Here is a 15,405-nt window from a genome sequence, read left to right as displayed (position 1 = left end):
GAGCCAAAAAAACAAACAAGAAATATCTACGAGAAAATGACTTGTCACGTCATGTTTACATGACTCCCGATTATTAAAATCAGTCTCTAAAAATAATGTTAAACTTTCAAAACAGAGGCACACATACGCAGTACACAGGTACGCTGGTTATTTGTAGCGCAGTTCAACTGCAGGCATGCTAAAGGAGCTAACGGAGCTAACTGATAAACGGTGCCTGGACTCCGGTGCTGCGAAAAACTCCGTTCCTTTGGAGACTCATTTTAACAATCGGGAGTCACGTAAACATGACGTCACACGGGTCTTTTTCTGGTCAGTTGCCGTGGAAACGCGTCACGCGTTAACGTTCACACTGTCAACATCGCCCAGTTACTAATTTTGATATAAATCAGTAGAGACGCTCATCTGATGGGAATTCAATGAGGATATAGGTTTCATTCACTTCTGCGTTGGCTTCAGTCTCTGGCTCATATCAAGTCTCCGTGCTAAAAGCTTGTGAAGTACATGGGAACGAAAGCTTCAAATATGACTAATTATTATTTTTGAAATGCATCAGTGTTTGCTTTGATTATAGTTGGCATTTATTTCCCGCCTGTTGGTTTACAGAAGAACACCAATTTTAACGTACCTGCAAAGAGGATGAAAAATCTGCCTCTTCATTGTGTATTGCGTTGGCCTGGGGGGGAGAAAACAAATGTGTCCCCATGCTCCTTCAAGAGAGAGGTTACCATGGTGAAGCTGGGGGAGAGAAAAGACACGGATGCACTGTTTGGATCGGCGTATGTATACGTGTGTGCGACAGTGGTGATGATGCATGGTGGTGTTTTTTAGACATGGTTCAAGCCACAGGGTCAGATATTCGAGTTGTATTAGATTTAGAGATCCTACAGCTTTGTGGAGACACCACCCACTGTCATAAGATGCACATTAATGATTCATACACACCGTGGCTCTGCCTGCAAACACTCACTCACACACAGTGTGTCACACACAGGCTTGGGAACCGTTCATAATTGAACCGATACGGTACCGGTATCGGTATCTGGAATTTGGTACCGGTACCAAGTGGTGCCTTATTTCTAATATTAGTTAGAAATAGACCTCTCTCTTCCACAACCAACACTAGTGAGTCGGAGGCTGACCCCGCTCGATTAGAACGTCGGGACCAGTAGTCCTCATGGAGAATAAAAAAAACCTAGTCCTACTGAGGCTACAGAACTTCATTTCTGAGGAACTGGTTAAGATTTGGTTTAAGAAGAATAGCAGCATAAATCTGGACTTACATCTTTGTGAGCAAATAACTCATAAACCACAGGACATGAGGACAATTTTAGCAGGTCCACATGTTTCTTCTACAGCTTAAAAGGCTTTTAGATTTGTTTTTAGGGTTAGAATCTAGGGTTTGTGGTAGTTAATGTTCCGTCAATGAGTGTCCTCACTAAGAATGCTGTAAAAGAACGTGTGTGTGTGTGTGTGTGTGTGTGTGTGTGTGTGTGTGTGTGTGTGTGTGTGTGTGTGTGTGTGTGTGTGTGTGTTTGTGTGATGGTGTTTCTTTGTCACTCAGAGCCACAGTGAGGATCTTGAGACATTGAGCTATTCATACACACTGACAGTCGGCACTCACTGGTTTCTAAATTTGGGCGAAAGGAAAGGGAGGGTGGGGAAAAAAAGAGGGATGGACTTAGTGAGAGAGTGATACAGGGAATATGAAATTCCAATAAGGTGTTTTTTTTTTCGTCTTCTTTCAGTGCGAAAATAAATCTATGGAAAGCGAGAAAATGTGCAGGCCTTTCTCTGAGACAGGGTTTAACACAATGTGGAATGAAAAACTCAGGCTTTGTGACATTTATGAGAATATCTACAGCATGTATGCATGGGTTTCTGCGGTTATGGGAAAGATTAATCACATCTTAATCCCATCCCTTACTTACGTGTGAATGTGAAGGGCACTTGGTCTTTAGCTCCTCCCACCAGGACAAACGCAAACCATGTTTTATCTCTTTAAGAATTGTGTTTGTAGCTTGTATTATTGTACAGACAGTTGTTGAATATGCTAGAATCGCGACTTCTTTCCACTGAAGGGACGTCAGGTGTGATAGTTTTGCTTGTCAGAGCCTGTTTTCACATTGACGCAAATAAAGTTGCATCATATCTGTCCAAAAAAGAAGAAAAAAAAGGCAAAATAATGACATACTATGACATAACTATTGTATTCAGGCATGTAAAGTGCACAAAACGTAACATTTCAAAGCTTTAAATGAGGATTTATCAAGAGGAATTACTGTGAAATGATGTGCCTTGTCATTTTTATTGATGCATCGCAACTCACTCGTGAGGCTGGGTAATAATGATGTATAGTTTATGTTAATAAGTAATAATGAAGTATTGCTCCACTGAGGCTGTGACTGTTTTCATCATGGGAAGTTAGATTGCTTCAACCCAACTCTCGATAAAGTAGTGAGATATTAAAACAAAGATCATGTTCACAGTTGTAGGAATCGAGTGTAATACAGTTTTCTCGCTGAAATGGATAAATAAAAAAAAACTAACTTTGTTAGAGCTGGTGTTTTTGTTGGCAGAGGTAAAGCAGGTAAAGAATCCTTAGTTCCTTATGTCCTAATGGTGATGCGTCACAAATACTCTCCACGGGCGAGATGAGACGACGTCGCCGTGTATGCGGCACATTAACTATTTACCACGTTTTACCACAGACAAAATGACTTTTTTCTCACACAAGGCTGAGTCTGAAAATATAGATTTATCTCGAAATGTTGTTTGCAAAAGTTGTCCAATCCATGTTTATCATTATCTTCTTTTTTTGTTTCACATCACGCGACTCAAACATCGTGCATTAAACAACACTTTAACTGTCAATTAGTGGGAAAACGGGACCTTAATGAATATCAAAAGCAGGTGTTTGCCCATCGCTCGCTCGGCCCTAATCCTCTGTATCTGATTTCACCATGGATTATCTGGACATCTGCAAACGCGCTCTCTCTCCGTGTGTCCGTATGTTCTTTTCACCGACAGCTGAATTCTGCCCGGTAACCAACCACCGGTACCAGGCTGCAGCCGCCAAATATTTGGCTCCACATTCAGTCCACACTTACATTAGCCACGCTCGTGTGTCTGTCTGGATGTGCCCTCGTCCTGTTTAAAATATAGATAAGCTGTCAGCAGCCTGTCTCCACCTCTCAGAGGGAGATTCTGACACTCATATTTAGATCACGCCAGCAGACTGGGTCACTTTCCGGCGAAGCTCTAGGCGGTCAATTCACCCGTGACCAGAAAAACGCACACTCTCTCTATTTCTTTGATAGAAATACCGAAAAATACTTGAATGTATTGAATGAAGTTGCCTTCAAATTTACTGTATTTTTAAGTGCACGACAATTGCTGTTATTTAAATAACAATGTAAGTGAATGAAAGGGCAAATATTATCCACCGTCCTTTAATAAACTCACCTAAATCTGTCGAAAGTTTTGTCACGTTTAGCAGCATGAGCACGCTTTGCTGATGTTGTCATTTGACTCGCAAATCTGTGTAAAGAGCTGCTGCTGCTGAAGTAGATGAAGAAGAAAAAATGACTGTGTTCACCCTAATAGTAGATCAAAGCCAAATCCGATAAAAAAAAACCCATGTGTATTGCAGAGTCTCGGGAGTGAATGTAGATTAAACACGTTCCCACTGCTCAAAAACCCTGTTTAAACTCTGTTTTTTTTTTACCACTGGGTACCTCAGGATTCTAATCATCCACAATTCTGAATCGATTCATAAACTTCAAAAATGTGCCTTTGTGTGATCACATTATCACATTATCTGATACAAACTGTATAGCTTTGATGCCATAATTTGCCTTAACACACTATGCATTGTATACATTTTTGAATCGAGAATCATATTAATCGAATCGTTTGAATCGAGAATCGATTTTGAATCGAATCGTGACCCTAAGAATCGGAATCGAATCGTGAGATTCACATCCCTAATATATACGTATATGTGTTTGTACGTATATATATATATATATATATATATGCGCATATAAATATATACTTTTCGGTTGTGACTTTGCACCAACAAACCCCCCCGCAATGTGCACTTTTCTGCGTCTTTCATATTCAAAAAGACAAACATTTAGTTTGTCACGTCCCATCAGTCACCGTGACCACGAAGAACAAGACTGATGCCGACTGCAGAGGCGCTCGCTCAGACTCGCTTGAGGGCATTTAAGGACAGACAGAAGAACCACGTCTGCTCCTCGCCCCAGCAGCCCCGCCAGATAACTGAGTCTGAGCAGTCGGAGCTGATTTCTCCTTTCAGATAGACGTACTTACTCACCGCCCACCCACATCTTTATACGTTAGACTCAGGAAAAATGCCTGGAAATGGCTGACAATGTTGTTTAATGAAAGTCTTAACTCTTCATCATGTAAAAAAGAAGCGTTTTTCTGGCAGCAACTTATAAAAACATGTCTCTATTTAATAAGGGTTGACTGTAAAAGAAGTAGTTTGTAAGTTGTTCACTCACCTGCACCAAAGTCCACAGAGAAAATCAGATGGCGCATGGCTCTTGTGATTGAAGAAGAACGCCAGGTCCGACTAAGTGTATGCATACAGGAGTAATCGGACTATGAATCCCATTATCCAGGACTGTTAGTCCGACTAAGACTATATCGATTTACCATTGCAATCCAATCCATCTTTATTTCTCTAGAACAGAGTTGACCAAAGTGCAGTACATCGCATGAATACATACATAGAGATAAAAACAGGATATGAAACAATGTAAACTAAAAGCAATATAAAAAAACAATAAAAACTGGAATATAAAACCAATAAAACACAGATAATAAAAAATACATACAGTATATAAAACACTTACACCTGGTCAGGGGAACACCAAGGAGAAGAAGTGGGGTGTCTAATTTTTGTCGAACTAACCAAATTATTGTCTTCGTCCAATTAAAATTAGACTTTTATCGTCCACTTAAACGCACTGACTACCTCACCACACTTCAAAAAACCTGATCTAGCACTTAAAGTTTCATATAGTGATGAATACAAAGTTTGGAGCACTGGGTAAATAGTGTATATTCAAAAATCTAAAATCCAAACTACACCTTTGAATTGGTTTTTCAGTTCTATGGCAACAAACAACGTGTTTGTGATTATGTATTTGTTTAGCATTGATCTACATTGATCTGCATGTATCTGACGCCGCAGCAGTAGGTAGCTGCACAGTCGTTGACAGCTTCATGGGAACAACATCGCGTTTGCCAATTTCAAACTCCGCATGCTAGCGGCTGATGTAAAACAGCAGGTTTTCGAGCACGTCCATGAATATTGAGAACAACGCTGCTTCCAAACTGATGTCACGTCTCTAACAAGAACGCTAATGACTTGCAGACTCAGCACATTAACTCTCAGGCAGCCTCTGTGATCCTTTCCTCTGAGATTCTGTTTACTTGTTTCAACTTCTGCATGTCCTTCCTACAATGTCATTTGGTTTTGTGTCCCACAGTACACCAGGGTTTGTCAGTCCTGGTCTGCATGTTTTAGATGTGTATCTACTGCAACACACCTGATTAAAATGTTCAGCTTGTCGTCAAAGCATCTAAAACATGATCTGATCTCGATGTACTGATCTTTTGGATATCGTGTTCGCTGTATTGCACCGTTGTGACGGAAAAGGGAGCTGAGCCATAAGGCAAAGCTCTCAGTATCTCGGTCAATCTTTGTTTCAAACCCTCACTTTGAAAACACTTTGTTTGTCATGACCGAAATAACGAGATTGTGGGTACAAGCAGCTTGAAGGAGCTCGCTTAGAGATAAGGTGAGAAGTTCAGTCATCCAGAAGGGACTCTGTGGTTCGGGCACCTGATAAGGATGCCACCAGGGCACCACCCTTGGGAGGTGTTCCTGGCACATCTGTCTGGGAGGATACCTGGGGGCAGACCAAGGACCAGGTGGACTGACATTTCACTATTTCTGATATCCCTTCCTGTGATTTTGGCTGCTGGATTGACCACTTTTCAAGAGGACAATTACAACCAATCCAATTGCTCTTCCTCCACCCGTCATGTGGAGACGCAGGACTCTCCACAGCCAGGGTTGCTACGGGCTAGTTGGCCGCCTAGCATAAATTATGGGTAACAGCTATATTTGGTCATTAATTAGTGCGCCGTGTGTATATGTGATTTTCTTTCGATGATTAAACACAAAAACAACTGTTTAAAGACTAAAGTCCACAGCATGTTGAGCTCAGAGGTGCATTCACTGAACCTCGTAAATTACTACTATCATTACTTTTGCAACTACACATGTAAACCATGAAACTGTTGCGGATGCATTCAAGGAACCTTGTAAATCTCAATAGTTCTGCAGCCTACTCAACAAATACTTGCTGCTGCCGCCACCTTGTTAGGTGTTTTGTTTTTGTTTTTTTTCAATTAATAAAACATTTTTAATATTTTGATGAACATTGTTATTGCTGATTTTCTCAGAATATCACAATTTTTGTGATAATGTATTTATTATTGTTTTTTTTTTTATCTTAATGAATGGTGTAGGAAGCGATCTATTGATTGATTAATTGGTTACCATTTTTTCCTGACTAACTCCATGCTAGTCTTTAGATATCCACTATTGGTTCAGCGCTAATCCTGACACCGAGTATCGCATCGACTCATCCCCAGCCATGCGCTGTCACCCACTTGCTTATGTGTGTCTTTTAGTCCCAGTGCTGTCTACTGTCCCTGTTTTCAGAGTGACTGTATCTCTTGCCCTACGTGACCTTGAGCATGTGAATCGAGGAGAGCTGCACAACTATTTGGTTTTTTGCAAGTGTAAACAAGTTATTCTCAGTCGGCCCGGCGGCTGCTGCTGCTGCTGCTGCTCAGCTCTCAGTCAATAGACACAAGATAATGTTTATTCGTGCGCGCAACCGAAGCGTTCCCCCGGCGGACTCAACGCCCCCGGCAACCGACTCCTTCTCCTCCACTTCTCTCATTCTCTCTCTCCTCCCTCTGCCGAACGACTGTCTGCGTTATCACCAGAGACAGGCTTCAGGAGCGACTCAGCCCCGTGTCGAGACTCACCTGAGTGATCCCTGTTGCTCTGGCATGGAACCGATGTTGGGCCTCGGCGACTTACATTTTTACAAAATGACTACTTTCCAATTATAAGCCTGGAAGAGGGGAGGGGTTGACAAATGACGTAGTAGAACGCTGGAGGAGGAGGAGGAGGAGGAGGGGTGAAAATGAACAATGACAGTGTCTATATTTGAGACAGAGCCAGAAGATTTCTGAGAGATGTCTTCTATTGAGCGCACAGATCCTAAATGGGTTTTCAGGGAAGGTGGGGGGAGTAAAAGAGCCCGTCATCCCTCCTCTCTCTCTCTGTCTCCCCCCATCTCTCTGCGGGCTCTCCAGCCGCCTCTCATCCCCCTATTATTAGAGCCCAGTAATGAAATGTGGAGTGTCTTGTATTGTTGCAGGGCCCAGGCAAACTGTATTAGTGTGTAAATGGTGTGGGGAGTAATGAGAAAGCACTATGGCCAGACGGGGAAGACTGGACCAAGGGGCGTGTCAGTGTGTGTGTGTGTGTGCGTGTGCGTGCGTGCGTGTGTGTGTGTTTGTAAGTGCATGTGCATCAAAGGAATAACAAGAGACATGGGGTGGAAAAGGGTTCCCGGCTCATCGGGAGCCTGGTGCCAATCCTGCGATTCTTAGACGTGGCTGCTTAAAACAAAATCTATTTGGTCAGCAGCACGCAATCTTACTACAGTGGCCTAAAGCATCAACATTGACGTTTTATGTCTTTTTTTTTGTTCTCTTCACGTCTTTTTAAGGTGAATTATGCTGGCTTAGTACACGGATTTATGCTTTAATGCCTCACGGACTGACTTCATTAAATTCAGCGGCTGTTTTTTGCCTTTGCTACAAAATCTGTCCGTCATTTTTTTTCTTGTTTTCTTGATCCCTGAGTCCTCAGGACTCTTAAAACTGCTGTTTAAAAAAAAAAAGAATAATAATAATAATAAAAAAATCCTATTAGCCAGTGCATTTCACCTTAGCTTCTCTGTTGCAATTAGCATCTGTTTAGCTTCCAAGCATGAAAACCAGCAGGCTCCTGGAAACCAGTGATGTAGCAAGTGATGTCTCCAACACCCCAGAAGGGGAATACCTGCTCCTTTCTTTTACACCGTCTCCCTGAATAATGTATAAAGTGCACATTGCTCATACAAATGGCCCACACCACGGGCTATGTAATAAAGGGTTGTGTGTGAACGGGGCTGACTGATATCATTCCATTTCCTTTGGCCCGGGGCAACAAAAGGGGCAGCGGAGACAAGACAGATGCACTCCATCCAGTAAATACTCTTTTCATGGCTCCATTTTTTCCCTTCTTTTCCTGCAGATTTGCTACCGAAGTCGGTCGAAAGTGTCTTCATCTTCCAGGAGGCGAGCGACGGCGAGCAGAATGCGGCCACGCCAACGTACGACGCCATTGTTGTGGAGCAGTGGACCGTCATTGATGTGAGTGTTTTGTGCTTTCAGAGGGAATAAGAGTTGTTGTCCATAAGATTCAATCATACTCTATACATGCTAGGTTTCAAAGTGTCATTATTAATATTAGTGATGGCTCAATGTGACTTTAGATACCGATATCACTCCAATTCAGTCTTTCTGTGCCCTAAATCTAGCCATAACCAGACATTTCCAAAACATGGAATGCTTCAACTGTGTATCAAATATTCTACTCTTGCAATGTTTAAGTACAGAATGTATGTAGTACGTGGAGTGAACAGATCATATGAGACATTTTCTATTTTTAAAGATACCCGATGCGGTCGTCTTCCTCGTCATTCAGCTTCTCCCTTTAGGAGTCGCCGCAGTCCATCTCGCCCTATCCCTTGTATCGTCCTTTGTCTTTGGCCAACAGCAGCAATAATTTCCAGTTTTTAATCCCAGGCCTCAACCTTTATCTGGTATGGCTGGTATTTGTTTTCAGTGATCCTCAGAAAAGGGTCAACTAATAAGATCTGCATCCTGTTTAGTCGGCAATATCGTGCGAGTATATTCACAGATTAATCTCGATGATAGACAGTTTTTTCCCATAGAAAAAATATGTTTGTGTGAAACCTCCCCAGGGTTAGGGTTAGGGTTCAAATTCAACCCTATCTTAGGATTGGCACTAGGAGAGCTCTGGATGTGGGCCCCTTATGGCTGGGTTAGCGATTCCCAACCCAGTCCATATTTCACAAGTGGACTGATCCCACTACTTGACATCCAATTGGCTGATAAAAGACATACTGTCAAAGATTTAGTCAAGCCAGTTGTTCTCGAATTTAGTCCATCCATCCATCCATTGTCTACCGGGTCATAATGGGGCTGCGATACACCTTGGACAGGTCAACAGTCCAACACAATACAAAACACACAACCGACCAATCTGTTGCCACGCTTTTTCGCGCAATGTCTGTTACAATATTTCTTGGTCATTTGTGTGTAACGTTTAATCAGAAATACAAACGAATGAAACCAATCGTTTTCCCATCAGTGCCCATATTTTTGCCACACCAGAGCTACCAAAACATAAAATAAATGATTCATAATTGAGGGAGAAATGAAGGAATGCTGGAGCTCTGGTGCGGCACGTTAAGGTGAAGAAGTGGCCGTGCCAGTCACTAGATTAAACCCAATTAATCTCCAATGGGAGATTCTGAAATGCTGTGCACCATCATCAAGAAAAAAAATGAAGAATATCTTTGATAGACATTCAAGTAATTACTCCTATCCTGGCTACTCTAAAAGATCCTGCCAGCACAGCGTTTCTACAAGGACACTGAATGTTACGGTTCCTCCTCTTGTCACCCGTCACTAATACTCTTATCTATATTACGGTATTCGATCAATACGTTTAATCTACATCGCCCAGATTACACCCACAGCACAAATCCCCTTTAAAGGTGTATTTTCTCCCCTTGTATTGAAAGCACTTGTCACTCAGATGTGGTGCCCCCCCCCCCCCCTCACTTTTCTCCCGACAAAAACCCCAAAGGCAAATCTGGAAAATCTCAATTTATGGGACATGTGTTGCGGTTGCCTTGTGTTATCAGGAGCAAACAAGACCCTTATCTATCTGACGATTAGTGTCTCTCTTCAGCTCCAAGTTCCGAGTTGGAGATGGATTTTTGTTTGTCTGGAATCGAATGGTTTGCAGCCTTTTCATTGCATTGCATCTGTACGTGTGTGTGTGTGTGTCTGCGCTGCTGTACATGTGTATTTGTGTCCGCTAAGTACGCGTACGGAAGGGATTTTGGTCCTCGATGCTCTCTGTGTAATTGAATTTAGACTTTTTTCCTGTGGCTCATGGCTGTCCAAGTGTGACAGGAGACTTTTGTCCCGCCAAAATGTGTCTCTCTGATTAGCCGCCGCCACGACGCTAATGCCCTCATGTGACAACAATATGGCTCCTGGAGTCGCCCGGTGTTTATTACTCTGAGATGACTATTAATACTGTGACAGCTCAGGATGAGGCTACTGTTAAGACTGCATTAGATTTCTGATTGTTTTAGCTTCTTAAATGTGAAAGTTCTCTTTGTTTCTATGGTCCACGTAACAAAGAAATCATTAAAACTGGATCATTTTGGTTTGTCGACAAAACAAGACATTCAAGAACATCGTCATTTCCAGATTTGACAAACACCGATTAACGTTTTTTTACATTTTATGGACCAAACGATTAATCGATTAATGGAGAAAATAATCAACAGATTAAACAATTACGAAAATAAGTGTTAGTTGCAACTATAGATCTGAGGTAGACAAATACAAGCGGATATCGTGGCGGAGCAATTCAAAGACCACTGAAGGTACGTTGTCCCGACTTTTGACAACAGTGATCTACATTTTGTGACGTCAACATCTACTCTCATTTAAGTATCAGCTCAGCTCATTTTAGTATCAACTCACAAAATGAGTAGAGTCGACCTGTGCCGATGGAAAAGCAGCTTCACAGCCAGGAGGCTACGGTTCTGTTGATAGCAGCAAAAGCGTTAGCTTTGCCAAACATTAGCATGAATAAATGTTAGCTTTTTGCTAAAGCAGCCAGACACGCTGCACTACTTGCAGCATTTATGACAATTGTCGCTTCACGTTTGCTCAATTTAGCAAAGTGAGCTCAAAACTTTGGAGCCACAACGGCTGGAGATTTAACAACACAGTTAATAATTACCTGTCACCGGCACTCCATCATCATCTTCCCAATCTTTCTAAAGCAAGGTGAGAATAACTATAATTTAAACATTGATTGTCCAGACACTTTGTGATACTTTATTATTGACTAATGAGAAACCGGTATAAAAAAGCGCAATACCTTTCTTCTGATCCCAAATAACGACAGAATGGATTTCAGGGTGTCCTCACAAACAAAGACAACAAACTGACAACTTTTTTCACTGGGGACTGTACAAAAAAACCACAACGTAAACCCAAGCAATCTGGACCACGTTGGAAAACACACTGGTTCACAAAGGCCCAATCTCATCATCATCCCTCATTCATTGTGATAACTGCCTAAAATTGATATGCAAATACCTTCACAGCACATTGTTGTTTCAGTGCCGGGATAATTACAAAGAAAAGTAAGGCAGAATACTGATTGAGAGCGTTGGTTTTTCTCTTCCTTTCTCATATATATATATATATATATATATATGTATATATATATATATATATATATATATGTATATATATATATATATATATATACACATCTGCCTGATGCGTGACATTTCTATCTATCTCAGCGTCTAACAGGTGGTTGGATGTACGAGCCGCACAATACAGCTGTTTTACCAAGGGCACGCATTCATTCACGTTGTCGTCAAGCGTATCGTCTCAGGCATGTCTCTTCATCACTGAAGAGGGCGGGGGGATAAAGGAGACTTTTAATTGTTTCATTTATAACAAATAAAAAAAACATGGCGTAACACTTAAACAGAAGATTTGCAGTGTGAAAAGTGCCAGTGTCAGGAGTTTAAGGGCAGATTTTCAGGTGTTGACAAAGCAGAAGAGAGGTGATGGAGACACAGTGATGCAGCAATTATATATCTATATTATTTGCCACATGGGGACCCGCTTTTTGTTTGTCATGGCGCGAATAGCATCATCAACGTGCAGCTGCGTCTTATTCCCTACATCGAGCCTTGTACCGCCACCCGATGGTGAAGTGGGATACTACAGGACCCTGACACGCGAGTATACCAGAGTCACGCACTTTGGCATGTGTGCGTGGAAGTATACCAGCGCCTTAAGACTTTTACTTTTGTGACATTTTTCCAAAATAAAATTATATTTTGATGTAGAAAATCAAGATCAATGAAGTTAACATACTTGCCCGTCTTGCCCGTCGGTGCGCTGTCATCTGTGACGGAAGTTACCATTTATAGTTACTTGCCCAATAATCTGAGTAACAACACAATTTGCAAATTTAAAAATACATTTTAACTACGGAGCCCCCGAAGTGACATGAAAAAAAAGACAAAAAAAAACTTGAAATCTGGAGTTTCAAAGTCAAGATCTCCAGTTTCCAAAAACTGATGAAAAAAAAAATTATAAATATATTTATATAAACATATATATATTTGTCAAATGACGAAAAAAATAAGTTTTTTCATCAGTTTTTGGAAACTCAAAAAAATCAAAATCTTTGAATCTAAACAGTCGAGTTAAATGTTAGTCCTAATGTTTCAATCTAAATGTCAATCAGACATTTATTTTCTCATCGTTGTCAGTTGAATCAACTTTATCAACGATTTAATGTTGATTTAACGATATACAAATTTACTAATACAACACATTTGATGTTGTTTGCAATAAGTCCTAAATCCTAACTCTTCCGATGAAACTCTTCCGACAACAGCGTATTCAGTCAATCACCGTAGTGTCCTCTTATTATGTATTTTTGTCTTCTCAGATCACATATTTCCTCCTCTCACAGGCAGATAATCCAGCGCTGTCCTCTTGTCGTATATTTTTTTTATTGCCCAGTCATGGTAGAATTTATACATTTGTCATGGTTCAGTGATATCCGAAGCGACACATATGGACGCAGTTCTGCACGAGTGAGTGAGTGAGTCTTTCAGGTGGAAAAGACGGCCGCCAGAATCCATGAACAATGGATTATAGAAAAATAAACACAAGGGGAAACTAAAGGAGCTCAAGCCGCAGCATCGCCGATAATCCAACGTAGTAGGCAAACACCACAGAGAACATGGTGGAACAAGCACAAAGGAACTGACTCTATGAGGGCCAGAGTGATTGGTCACAGATTAACTATGTCAGGGTGGGGCAGATGATCACAGAAGCAGAGAAAAAAGAGGGGAAAACCGAGCAAAAACAACAGGAATCTAATGACAAAAATGAAGCAGGAGTCAATCAACTGTCAATCAATCTTTATTTGCCCACAGTTTACAAAACATAGTTTGTCTCACGGGACTTCACAGGGTTGGTAACATCCTCTGTCCTTAGACCTTCGACCAGGGTAAGGAAAAACTACCAGGGAAAAAACCATTGTAACAGGGAAAAAGGGTAGAAACCTTAGGGAGAACCACAGGTGAGGGATCCACTCCCTGGACGGACAGACGTGCAGTAGATGTTACCCAAAACATACAATACACAATGACAAGAATGAAAAGTGAAAAAGTCTTTAAATGCCAGGATCATCTGGATCACTGGGTTTATCACAGCCTGTAGTGAAGACTGTTGTGGTCAGAGACTTGGGGATGACGGAGTCCTCTTTCCTGTCCTGACCTCATGTCGTTCACTGGTGTCAGCAGAACTGTAAGAGATTAAAATCAGTTAGAGATGAGCTACATGTGGATTTATGGGCTACATCTCATGGGGGGACATAGGGTAAGTGGTGAGGGTTGAGAAATCGAGGACGGGGTAGAGAAAGTGTGGCTCGTGCAAAGTCTGTGCGCTCATTCTAAGTGCATGATGGGAAATTCCCCCAGCAGTCTAAGCCTATGGCAGCATAAGATAGACTATTCTAATCAGGACATACCTGATGTAGCTTCGACTATAGGCTATGTTAAAGAGGTAGGTTTTCAGTCTCACCTTAAAGGCAGAGACAGAGTCAGACTGTCTGAAGTGGAGTGCTTCTGAAGACAGAGAAGGAAGTGCAGGGTGTTTATTTTGGACTTTTGCTTGTTAATAATAGCAATAAAAATCCACGTTTCTATCAAAAAACACAAATATTTTGTCCAAAGACCAGGTATAAAAGTAGGAATTAAGAAAAAAAAAAAAGGAATTTATGTTTAAATATGGGATTTGTACCAAAAGTCATCTGCAACCAAGCGTTCACTGGACTATAGTAGCTGTCGGTCACACTGGTGTTCACTCTCTCCTCTCCTCTAAGTGGACCCTTAACCCTAGAACACCATTGCCGGGTAAATGGTGTTCCCGAGCAAATTTATGTGATTTTCATGAAAACCAAGTTTTCATCTTCATAATTTTTTTTTTTTTGGAATTTTTTTCTTCCAAAATTCCTAATTTTCTAGTAATTTTGGAACATTTTTATATGGTTTATATGATTGAGACCATTTACTCCCTAGCAATATGTTTTAATTAGTGCTGGGCCATTAACGCAGTTACCGGCGTTAACGCGTGGCACGTTTCCATGACGGCTGACCGGGAAAAGACGTGCGTGACCTCATGTTTACGTGACTCTGGATTGTTAAAATTGGTCTAAAGTAACGCTAAACTTTAAGAGCAGAGGCACACGTGCGCTGTACACTGTACGCTGGTTATTTGTAGCACTGCTCTTTTCGTTTAAAATAAACAGACAGCTTCAGTTCGACTGTGGGCGGTGCTAAAGGAGATAACGCAGCTAACAGTGCTAACTGGTAAACGGTGCCTTGACTCTGTTGCTGCGTTACTTAAGAGACTAATTTTAACAATCAGGAGTCATGTAAACATGTCTTTTCCCGGTCAATTGACGCCGTTAGCTTGTCTAGTGCTAGTTTTAATTAATGTATAGAGCACATTTTCACACCGCAATGCGACGTCCATGACAAAATAAATCTTTATAATACATAATCCCAATCCAAATATTGATTACATTTAATTGTGATTACTCTTTTGTTTTATCACTTGTAATTGTTATTATTAATCTGGCCGTAACTGAGAAGCGATATATTGTTTCTACAAATAAACACAACATACTCTGCGTATCATTAAAATGAGACAACATATCTAATTACACATTTTAATATATTTTAATTTAGACGCCTCCAATGGGCACAGTTTGGGAAGCAGTAATAATAATAATGAGTCTAGGTCATGTGACTATGTTTCATTTTGGGCATGTGTCCTAAATACATAACTGAACGTTATACA

At 41.1% G+C, this 15,405-nt stretch overlaps 1 protein-coding gene across 1 annotated transcript in view; it reads left to right on the top strand.

The window, feature by feature from the left end:
- Window positions 1-15,405, top strand: part of rftn1b (raftlin, lipid raft linker 1b) — a gene marked incomplete at its 3' end in the record, with an annotated part of 118,307 nt that overhangs the window by 83,457 nt on the left and 19,445 nt on the right. The window contains exon 6 of the mRNA XM_083888575.1: window positions 8,420-8,538. Coding sequence (XP_083744701.1) covers window positions 8,420-8,538 — 119 coding nt within the window. The remainder of the gene's footprint in view (window positions 1-8,419; window positions 8,539-15,405) is intronic.

This window comes from Microchirus variegatus (assembly GCF_963457635.1).
Source record: "Microchirus variegatus genome assembly, chromosome: 1".
NCBI lineage: Eukaryota > Metazoa > Chordata > Actinopteri > Pleuronectiformes > Soleidae > Microchirus > Microchirus variegatus.
Note: the sequence above shows the minus strand (reverse complement) of the source record. Positions and strands in the feature narration are given on the sequence as shown.